We start from the raw sequence: 12,300 nt of genomic DNA on the forward strand, positions 1-12,300 counted from the left end.
GAACAAAGCTTGTTATAATGGATGAATAATTTGTCGCTTTTAATTGCTTTGCTGCTCACGTGAAAGCCTCACAAAACAGCATGGGGTATCTGGAGTTAGAAAATACACAAAAGTTGTCCTATATTTATATTCATTTAATTACTTTTATGGGATTTTATTTTTTCTGTTGTAAATATATATGTTCCGTGACGATGTAGAGTTAAGAGTTAAAAATTCATATTTAGGCTGGACTGATAAGGTTTAGATTTGTTTATGTTTTTGTTTTGTTTTGTGAGACTGACTTATTATAATAATAATAATGTGTAATATTGGTAGAATCAATCTCAGTGGTTGTGTCTGTAACCGTGTCTTTCACGAATACAATGATTAAACATTCCCGATATTAATTAACAGTTTTAAACAAACTTCGTATAATTGTGTCCACTTTTATTCAGTTTTTGTACATGAAAGAAAACTCGACTTTGATGAAACTAATGAAAACTACAAATAACAATACTGAAAAGCTCATAGCAAGCAATGAAAATTACAACAAAATGAGGAAATTTATCGGAAACCGCAAATAAAACAAGCTGCCTTAAGAACTATTTAAAAATGATTTGTTGATGAAACTGTTTGAACTCGGTCTTGTGACTTATTGTAGTAATTGTTATGTAGATCCCAATTAATAGATCGGTTGGGCTCTTGTCAATATTTCACACAAACGTGCCCTTAATCTGTCTGGGTTCCAGACTTCAGTCTCTATCACTCCCAGGGATTAAGAAACCATGCCTCAATTCATTTTATCCTTTAGTATTCGGTCTCAAAATTAAAACAACTGTCCGTCCTCTGTTGTTGATATAAAGCATGTTCCGTAGAAACAACATTGTTTCGCTTTGTTTTCGTACCCTTGCTCGTACGATGTTGTTGTTATTTTGTACAAAATATATTTATAATTATTTCAAAAAGACAAATTAATTAAACGTGTAGTTGAAATCAACTCGAGAAAAAAAAACCTAATGAATAAAAATATGACTGAATTTAGCATAATTTAAATAGAAAACAAGTTCAGAATAATAGCTATTTTCCATTATATTTACATAATCAAGATTGCACCATTATAGTATTACAGGTGTAACTTTACTAAAATAAAAACAGCATGATTTCTTTTTAATCAACTAGAAGGTTTTGTTTTTCTTTCTTTAGCTTGTTGTAGCTTATTGTTTTATTCGAAACCAACTCAAATTAAACTGGTTGACTGCTTTTAAAGGCAAAGTATACCTTTGGGTTTTTGAACCGTTCAGCTGTTTTAATCCTTTAAATGTTTACAATAAACTAACTTTCACAAATTTCACTTCAAAGAATGTGGTCACGTTTTATCGACGGACAATTCAGTGCGATTATGTCACGCAGGAGGAAGAACAATCCGTTATTGAAACACGCTGGTGCCAGTCTGAGAAACATTTAATAGTAATGCTGCTCAGATTCAATTTTTGGTTCACAAAATGCTTTATTTTATCAAAAAAATGCTGTAGGCTTCTAACCAATAAGTTTGTATCGCCATTAATTTGTTGAGTGATTACCAAAATACCTTCCCTAACAACGAATTATAAAATGAAAATTGCCGCTTTAAACGACGTTGAGAATGAGAGGCGAAAAGAAACCGTTTATATCCAGTAGGTTACCAACTAAATCTTATGCACAACATTAAATGGAGTTTGGAAGCATCCTCAATGCACAGATCTGTTTTAAAAATCACGCAAAGACATATGAAAATAACTTATTCGTAAATTTTGATCAATAATCATTTGATGTTAATAATTAAACTATTTACAATGTTTTATTGCTCTTTAAGTATCGAAGAAATGATAATTGTTGACGTCATCTTGATTTATCTAAAACATCAATGTCATCCTCCGAAAACCTTTACTCCATGACGTCACAAACTATGTTCTGTTAGAACCAGCGGCAATGTTCCAAGATGTTTACAACATCACATGACGTCCACATCTTTCTCGTCTTCTTGAAACTCTTCTCTTTCGTTGACCATTGGGCTTCTTCGTGCATCCTCTGTAACCTGGTCACCTAGCAACGGACTGGAACAGGGGCTACTTCCAGGTGACTCCATCTCTTCTATGTCAGAGTTTGGATCTCTTAATCTAACTACATCCGGGCTCTCTTTATCTTCAGCTACGTCACTAAGGTCTGGATTGGGATTGGACTTATTTGGCAAGGTAGACTCACGTGACCCTCCTGATGAAAGTAGTTCCCTCTCTTTGGAATTGCGCCATTTCATTCGACGATTCTGAAACCAGATTTTGACCTGAAACGGAACAGAAATTTACCAGAAATAAGATTTACTGTTTCTTATAGCATAGATATGGTCAATTATCTATGCTTGTGGCGTCTTAAAAATAAACTTTTCTGTAATGGATTAAATAAGTGTCAAGAAAGGGAGAATTTTTGAGATTTTTTGATTTTGGTTGTTAATCCCAGTCTCTGTTTGTTGCAGCCAGTGTTTTTGAACTCGCCGGTTCACCTAACTGTAAAATATCTGGACATCCAAGCCTCACTATTTACCCATCAACAAACCCCATGGGGCCTCTCTTTAATTACAATCCACATCGGATCCTGTTTGTGTTGGTAGACGACAACACGATATTTGTTGTTTGAATAGTAAAACGACACAATCCATGTAAATATATCTGGGTTAGCAAGCACATAGGGGCGCTCCAAAAACAATACGCAATCTGATTGGTTGGTTTTAGTGGGACGACTGAGCATAGCTTGCGCAACCACTTAAAGCAATGAGGTATACCTTACAATTCACGGACTAAGCACATTCATGAGCCGGTCTGGTGTGGGCTTATTTGGCATTATTTCCACACTGATTTAATCGCACTTTTACCACAAGATTCGATACCAGCCAAAACAGAATTTATCCGATGAATGTTTCAAAAGGGGTCAGTGTGGAATTCATAACTTGTATCGGGTTTAATCACTACTCATTTAAATATGAACGGAAACTTCAAACAGAATCTTAATTGGTTTTGACGAAGCAAATAGTTCTAGACATTTAAACTGATCGCAGCAGACCGAAAAGGGGTCGGTTTCCCCTACCCCCCCCCCCCGCCCCGGCGGAGTGCAGTACATGGAGGTTAAATAAGTTCACATTATGATAATCCAACTCATTGTATCAAGAGTAAGCTATGAAAGTGATTCTTGGTTCTAGAATTATAGCTGCAGTAGTCGATGGATTAAATTTGACTTTGCTTAAAAAGAAAATGAGAAATATAGAGACGGATTTTCAGATCTCAAATTAAATGATTTATGTTTTGTATTAGAGTCATTATGCCATTCTTTGACAATCTGAAGGTAAACAAAGCTTTAATTATCCAGTACTAACATTTTATATCGACTAAAATCTGCCTGATTTATAGAGTGTTTGTAAATAATACACTAATAGTGTAACCAATAAAACTTAATATTAGTAGGTCGATCAGAATCTATATTCATAATAATTTCATAACAGCGAGGATGAAATGGACACTACTTCAATAAGTTAACCAATAATGTAGTATCCTCACTTACACAGACGCTGTACCGACTCCCAAATAATAAGTTACCCAATAAAATTCATGTTGCAATCTTGGAATAGCCGCTCCACTAAACACCCATCCCCCGTTCCGATTGAGCATAATAATTTATAGCTTGGCCCATAAAACAAGATTTTACAGTTTATAGCACCATACTGCACGGACAATGCGCACATAGATTTGTTGCTATTGCACATAATATAATGTGTCTTTTGTCCCTCTATTGTGTTTATCATTTTCTTTGTGTTAATAGGTGGACGACCAACGTGTTGCTATAAACACTTATTGTTTCGTGACGTCATGCTACGTCATCAGGTTTGGGTCTAGATATACAGTAAGATGAAGAAGTTCGAATGCATTTAAACGAGCAAGACGAAACGAGATTCCAAATTAAAACTAAGTCAAATTTTACTGATTTGAAAATGATTTATAGCAAATGAAACCCACCTTCTTTGATTGTAATGTGGCACTGCCACTCATTAATCTATTAATTTATCTGATCATCAAATAACACACAAACAAACCAATGTACATTAATAAGACATTTTATTGCGAACTCAAATCCTGATTTGTTCAGCACGAAGCAGTCTTTCTTTTGTACATCTCGTAAAGGTCACTGCGCAATGACCTTTATCTTGAGACTATGGAGCGGCAGCCCGCGCAGACATTTTTACCAGTTCGCTGGTGTAAAACTTTACGACTTTCTGCTCTTTGCATCCAAGGAAGCACCCGTCCCTGAATTAATGAGACCAACAGTCTTTTCCAAACCTCAACTTGACCAAAACAAAATCAAGCTTAACTGATCTGTGCGTGTGTTATGTGTTTAAAGTAGAGCATGCTTTTATTTGTTCACAATCCGTCATTAAGGTTTTCATTAGCATACCGTACCACATGTTGATTTAATGATACAATATTGCTCACTTGTAACAACAATCATAAAAATTGTATTGTGAACTTGGGTGATGTCTCTTTTACTTTGTCTATACCTTTAAAAGTTTCTTTGTCTTCGAAATTAACTCAATATAAAGTTATTTTTAGAAAATGGCTTATTTTGATCTAGGCTTGTTTCCCTGATATAAAGTTTCAATTAGCTTGGGGCAAGACGCAGTATATATAGGCCGCTTATTGTTAAGTTGGGTACTATTATGTAGGTGCTGATATGTTTACCAAGTTATCACCACATAACTTAGAAAATTAAGATGTCGTGAATTATTGCAGTAAGTAATAAAATGCTGTTAGACATGCGTGAAATTCACCAACCTGTGAGATTAGAAGACATAAAGTGAAAAGCTGGATGTGTGTCGCGTGCTTGGATCAGGTTCGCATTTTCATCTTGCAACGTGTATCTGATGTTGATTGATATATCGGGCGGTCGCTTTGGGAATTATTGTCTTGCGGTTACAAATTAGCCTTTCTATTTGGTTAAAGGACATATATCACACCAATTAACGTCTAAGACCACTTTTGTAAATCAGTGTCAATTTGTCAATAAAGGTTGTAAACCATTGTGGCCGAAACCAGACCTTTCTGTCATCGCAAAAGAAAAGATCGAGTCGAACAAAAATAATCATTCGTAAAAAAAATAAAAAAATAAAAGCTAGCGACAGGAACATTTAAACTGTGTTTTTAGTTTTACGAAAATAAACTTATTAAGATTAAATAACCAACCTGTGAGTCTTTGAGTCCCAGTTTTGCAGCCAGCTTCTTCCTGTCCGGCTTACTAATGTACTTCTGTTGCTGAAATTTCTTTTCCAGTCCTTTCCGCTGAGCATCAGAAAACACCGCCCGCCGCAACATCCCTCGGCGGGGTTTACCCCTCGCTACTCCCGGCCAAGGAAATGTCCCTGGAACGGGTATTACCGAAGATGGAGTCACTTTAAAAAACAAATACAGAAGAAAAGTTCAACCTTAAATTGGGTCACACATAAACAAGCACAACATTATAAAAACGCTCAGAAAAATTGCTCAGAACAAAAATTGTCTCTCTTATTTTTGTCCAACGACTGTGGCCACTCAGGTACTCCGTCAAACGGCTTAAGTCAGTCTGAGGGTGTGATTCCGTTTAGTAGATAAAGAAAATCGGCATAATAGATAAATTGATTGGTAAATCATTAAAAAAAACATTAATTATAATATTATAGTATTCTTTATAAGATTTGTGTGTTTATTGAAGTAACTTTAAATCTCACCCAATGCCACGGCAAATCACGTGTGATAATTGTACTTCATTCTTTATAAATTAATTTAGACATTTTTATAACAACCTGTTATTTATGTTACTGAAACTAAAATGACCCTATTTGTCAAGTTTTGGCCTAATGAGATTTATGGCAATGTTACAGGTGGATTGATGGGCCAGGCGTATGGTCCAGTCACGGATAGTAATTACCAGTTACACCATGGACACTAAAACTTGTACAGGTTATCGGCACTACGTTCAGTAAAGCACAGCCATGTTCAGAGCTAACTCAAGGGGGCGGGTGGCATGACCCCCTGGTTTGGTTACAATAATTAAATTACAACGATACATGGACAGTCTGTCGCTATAAATGAATCACACACCAAAGTCCTTGCTCTATAATTGAACAAGGACGCTAAGCTGGAGAAGTATATAACTGATGTACCATGCAACTATAAAACATCATGTTTACTTGGCTAATTGGTCAGTTCACAAAACAATCTCTTTCATACTTTTTGAAAAGTTTGGTTTTCCCTTTGTCCTTTTCGAACAGATTTTAATCATTTTCATAATGAAGCCGATATTATTTTGATTTTCTTTTAGAAAACTAAAAACCAAACTAAAATTCACAGATTTGAATTGTGTGTATACTTTCTAAAAAGCAGCAAAGCAAAGTGCTCCATCAAGGAGAATTGTAATACAGAGCGCTATACGCAGTCTCGGAAACATTGTCATTTTAATTCTTTATTTAGCAATGGGTTGTTGATGGATTTGTCAGTGTACAATGAAGAGTAGACATAACGTCCACTTGAGATGGGCGGAGTTGTAACAATAGAAGGTACTTCAGAACTGACGTACCATGAAGCAAGTTAGCAATCCATCTAACTCCTTATGCTTCAACAAGCTTTTGTCTGGTTTCCTGTATGCTCGCTACCAGTTATATAACAAGTGCACACAAGAGGTCCGACTACTTTCTCTTCTAACATCAGTTTCACTAACTATATTTTTCAATCAGAAAACAATGGTGTTAACCACTTTCAATAAGGATTCGTCGGTATTAGGATTCGTCGGTATTGGGCTCAAATTGCATCCCACCTCTCCCACCCATTCCACATTGTCACAACGTGAGTGTATCTTAGAGTTGCATAGTGTTTAACCAACGATAAATTTTTGCCCGAGATTGGAAAAGAACCATTTATACGATCGGGAAAACACAGATTACCCTAACATAGCAAGAACCAGTTAATTGTTTAACTACCACAAACGCACAGTGTACAATGCGGTCATCATGTAAAATAGGCAGTACACGTGTTGCACTATGCTTTAAAAGAACAACGATATTATGGAACTCCTAGCCCCAAAATAACAATAAATTAGACTATGGAATCCCTGGAAACGCATTTACTTTATCAGTCTCCTCGACCTTCCCACCATGTGTCAAAACTCATTTCATAGTTATAGGAAATAAGAGAATGCATTAAAAAAATGGCATGTTGGTTAACTCAACCATCCCCCGGGTCCACCCTCACGTTATAACGAGTAAAACTGTGTACACTGTCTACTGCTTTTACGTGCAGAGAAGCGTGCATAACTTTTTATGGTAGCTGTCACGAAAATCATCAACTGAAGACCATAAAAATTAACTTGTTTAGGTTGGAATCAAAGTGCAGAAATGAACCGTTATTGCATCTGCAGAATCAGTATCAAATACTCCCGATTTATTTGAATGAGACTATCTGGGTTTCTTATTGTAGTTGTTTATTGTAACGGTTTAACCAGTTGCTGGACGCAGGAAGTTGAATTAAATTAATTTTGACAAATGATTTGGACCAATAATGTAATTTTCTCAACTGTGTTGAATCGAATTGGTTATGATTTAAGCTGAAAAGTAAATAAAATATTATTAAAAAAAACTTTAAAAACATTTATTGTGTACTTAGGTTTGAAGCCAGCACCAATAGATTCTGTTCTTGTTTATTGCTAAACTATGTCTTGAAAAAAACACGAACCTGGTAGGAATGGGTTTCTAGCCATTGATGACGTCACACCTGAACCATAAATAGGTCTACTAGTAAGATGTGCAAGAGATGTTCCAAGATGTTTGTAACCACTCAGTGTAGATGTTGTAGATGTTGGTGCACCTATAAATGGAGAACAATGAAGACAATAGTTATACAAGAAACTGAAGACAATCTCAAAAATAAGCCGCACCCAAATAAGTATTGACTTCTGAAATCTTATTGGGATGTTAATTGAATATCAAGTATGCCTATTAAGAAATTCGTTTGATGCCATGAAATGTATCTTCTAAATTAATTTGTTTTTTGAGTAAATTCCAAAACACAAAACGAAAGTGATTTTTATTGATTTAATGTCGAGCGATTGAAGTGAAAGAAATCAGTTTGTTACAATGGCAGTAGGTCAAATATTGCCACATAAAGGATGTCAAATGTGATCACAATACGAAACAACACGGATGTTTAGCGATATGTTTTAGTCTTAATCAATCTTATCAAGCCCACACTCCTCACACCTCGAGAGACAAAAGTAAATTGTTTTGAAAACTGAGTGAGGTGTTTTCCCTCGCATTAGATAAGAAATTCAAGTTGGTGGTTTGTTTTCAGGAAATGGAGATAGGAAATTTGCAACTTGAAGTCAATATGATCTTTGATATACAAGTCTCAAATGAAAGTTAAAATGGTTTGAACATTGGTTTATTTTATAATATTTATTAGGTTCATTATAGTTATGTTAATGACTAGTACAGAAAGCATTCAGATAAAATTGTCACTTTTGTGTTCAAGCTGTTTGTAATATGAAAGAAAAAAATAAATTTAACAGCCAATGAAAGTAAGGCTTATAAGAGGTTGACAGCTGGCGTCCATTCACAGAAGAGCTTATATATCAACTCGGATTTAATAAAGGAGCATTCAACCTTTAGTCTTTGGTTGCAGTAAGCCACGCTGGGCGTGGATTTACCGTGCACAGCGACTCAAGCCCCGCCGTCATTTCACGATTCTTAACGGTAGATAATTAGCAATACAACACCAGCTACCGTACACAGCGTCCAAAACGGACGTATTAACCAATACATCACACAACCCTAAGGCTCAATTCTTATACCCATAATTTAATTACGTTAATACGCGTTTTATATTGAGCGTGCGAGGGGCGCTAACGGCAAGGATGTTTTACTCAGTCGTTTGATATTAAGATACCAATAGCACTTTGTAAATCTCAAGATTAATAAACGAACATGGTGTTTGCACTCACAGCGAAAAATACGGCCGCCGAAAAGAGACAAAATAAAATGGTTTGATTTGAGTGATTATAATTACGACGAAATGAGCAACAACTAAATCTAATAATTGACTTATAATATTTATTTTATAAACTGACATTTCAATGGTGATTTTTAAGTTTCAGTACATAAGAAAAACCATCACTACCATGATTCAATAATAAGGACGAGATGCAAATTTGGAAATGGCGGAAATTGGCGGAGGGAGCATCGGGTGTGACCAGAAATATTGTTTTGAATGCTGATGAAACACACCACCTCGACAAATAAACTATGAGCTCTATCGTTGTTTAGGTTTTTTCGGTTTATGGCTTGGGCTGGTGAAGCATTTAAAAATTAACAAAATAAATAAAATGACAAGCTTTTGAAGTTGCACTGATTTTAAAGTTAAAGTAAAGAACGGTTAAGAACCAACACAATGCATAGGTACTCCGAAACCAACTTACTCAATATAAAGTGCCCCAAATTCGGCAAACTTAAGCATTATAAAGATCAACAATTCAAATAACATGAACGCAACAAAACAGAAACAAACAACAAATTGGAAAACAATTCAAACAATGAAAAAGACTTGCGCTTTTAGGCGCAAGGGTTTTGGATTGGGAAGTTATATCAAAGTTAATGAGTCGTTGGCGCATCTAACAGTAACATTCTTACTACTATCATAAGACTAAGGGATAGAAACAAGTACCACAACAAACATTTTTGTGTGTGACTTTTTAGTTATTTGCTGATTTATTTACAAAGTAGAAAGTAACATACCTTGTGATGAGCGGGCTTCTGCTGACAATATTGCATTGACGCCGAATTTAAGACCAAAGCCATGTTCACAAGCAGCCACACCTGCCGCGGGTGAGGCACTCCCTTCCCCTCGGCTACCACCACTTCCATTCCGCTGTTGTTGCTGAGTTTGCCGGAGGCAATTACAGGTGGTACAAGAAGCTGGATGTTTGGGGATGGGTTTATGGATTGGAGTTCTTTGAGATAGAATGTCTTTGACGAGAAATGATGTTGTAGAGGCAGGTGCCTGAACTTGCTGGTTATTCTGCTGATTGTTTGAAAGATGATGATGATGACGGGGGAGTTGTAATGAACCAACACCAGGCATAGGTACTCCAAAAGCTTGGGGTCTAAAGACTGTATGGTAGAGTGGGGAAGGGGCAAGTAAACCACCAAATGGGGGTTTATCTTCCCCACGGTCTCGATCAAGTCGACATAAAAGATGAGGTACATGCAGACTATGTTGAGCATGTAGACTAGCTATGGAACTTGCCGGTGCATAGGTGTATGGAGGCTCCCCTGCTATGGTTCGGGCGTCTACAGTTGTCATTTTTCCTCACTCTTTTTCACTTGTTTTGCGTTAATTTATTGCGTCTTGGAGCGTATCCCACGTGCAGAAACCAAAACGGTAATAAATTCCAGATATCTGTACCGACTGTCTGCCGTGCACATTACAACTGTTTGGATCGGTATAAGTTGCCCTGCCCTATGAATTATACACGCACTGGTATCCACTACAAGTTTGGCTTTTTAATGCCGCGCCTCGTGATTGACAGCAGATATAAGCTCTCTGATTGGTCAATGAGTCGATGACGAGTGCGGATCCTGACACTTCTACTGTCGGAGTTTCAATGAAAGAGGGCGTGGCCTTTGGTAAGGTAACCAAGTACCGTATTTGACGACATGTTTATATACACTGGCTAATAGTAATACACCAATCGCAATTAACATCATAATACCAGTGATAATATGACCCAATGTATATATGTGTGTCTAAGGTATTATAAGCCCCTTGTGTAGTATGAGCTTGTCGTGATTTGGTCGCGTGTGGGCGCTGTAGGGGGCGAGCAGAGCTCAAATCGTACGGCGTGATTTTCAAGTGTCGCCCCATTCACGTAGCAGAGCAATCTCGCTTGGGCTTACCGGGTAGTTTCAGGCGGGGCGTAGGGGGTGCGCCATGTACTAGAAAACGCCGTACAGTGTCCATTCTACAATCGATCATGATTGTACATGTGCTTGTATTATATTGCCAAGCACATGTCACTATCTTCTGCATTTAGTGATCCATTTTAATATTGCAGAAACACTAGTGGCTGTGTTCAGGAAACAGACAATAAAAGCTACACAATGGAACTGGGTGTATGACAAGAATCTCAAATGAACCAGAAGAGAAACAAAACATTATTAGGTTTCAAAGTTGGTGTGGTTTGAGCCGATCTTTCACTTTCCCTTTTCAAATCATTCAATTGTCCACATGTCATTTTCAAGCGCGCTGTTTCAGCCTGTTGTATGTGTGTGCTCGTTGTTGGTTAGTTTGTATGTTTGTTGGGGGTGGGTGTTCGTTTGTTGTTTGTTTTTTCCATCTTCCCAAACAAATAATAAATTGGAAATTTAATTTGTACAAACAAAATGACATAATAAATAAATAATTTGTAAATCAAACAGTTTCAGTTTGCGTTACACAATTTGTCCTGAATCTCTCTACCATAAAGTTGAGAGAAAACATTATTTCTTATTATTTACATCTGATTAAGTCTTCATTTAGGATCTTTTTTCCATTAAGTCCTTTTGTCTCATAAGTTTTAACCGAACAAAAAGTGCAACCGATACATTAAACAGTCGTAGGTTTTAAACAACCTGTTGTTGATTTTGTTAAATGTTAAAGTCCAAGTGGAGTAATTGTCGAATACTGCGCAGTATGAGGTAATCAGTAATCAATTGGTCCTTGTCTCTTGTAAACAGCCCCTTCATTGGATTAAATTATATACCAACAACATTGGTTCTTTCTTTTCTCAACCCGGGAATTCTTTGCTGTATAACTCTTCCACTGATTGGGTCTAAACGCTGTGCCAGTCTCAATACGTAGTTTACTTACACTGTTAAGTTTTGACTGTTGTGTTTGTTTTAGTTTGTGTACAAATTACAATCCTGCCTGTGAATGGAATAGTTGTGTGGTCAAGTGTATGCTTTGGTTGACATTTCGTTGTGCGGTCTTCATGAAGTCGCAACACAAAGGATTATAATTTATATTACTCCGCTGACATTTTGACAGCCTTTCTTTTACGCGGGAAATTAATGTGGTCTTTTCATTCACTACAAGATTGTGTATACAGCCACTGCAATGTGATTTATCATACTGATATACGTGGTTAACAAACTGCTTCTTTTGTCATGAACTCTCTCAATGTCTGGTGGCACAAATTCTCAAGTGCTAAGATAAGAACTTTCTAAATTAACATCAAGTACGC

The 12,300-nt window shown here is 36.6% G+C and overlaps 1 protein-coding gene across 1 annotated transcript; it reads right to left on the bottom strand.

The window, feature by feature from the left end:
- Positions 1-409: 409 nt before the first annotated feature.
- On the bottom strand, positions 410-10,500 carry LOC117304935 (homeobox protein DBX1-A-like). The gene is made up of 4 exons (XM_033789578.1): positions 9,815-10,500; positions 7,761-7,892; positions 5,241-5,446; positions 410-2,299 (listed from the first exon to the last, which is right to left on the bottom strand). Exons 1-4 carry the CDS (start codon positions 10,380-10,382, stop codon positions 1,970-1,972), a joined length of 1,236 nt encoding a protein of 411 aa, XP_033645469.1. The 5' UTR covers positions 10,383-10,500; the 3' UTR covers positions 410-1,969.
- Between the last annotated feature and the right edge of the window lie 1,800 nt (positions 10,501-12,300).

This window comes from Asterias rubens, chromosome 22 (assembly GCF_902459465.1).
Source record: "Asterias rubens chromosome 22, eAstRub1.3, whole genome shotgun sequence".
NCBI lineage: Eukaryota > Metazoa > Echinodermata > Asteroidea > Forcipulatida > Asteriidae > Asterias > Asterias rubens.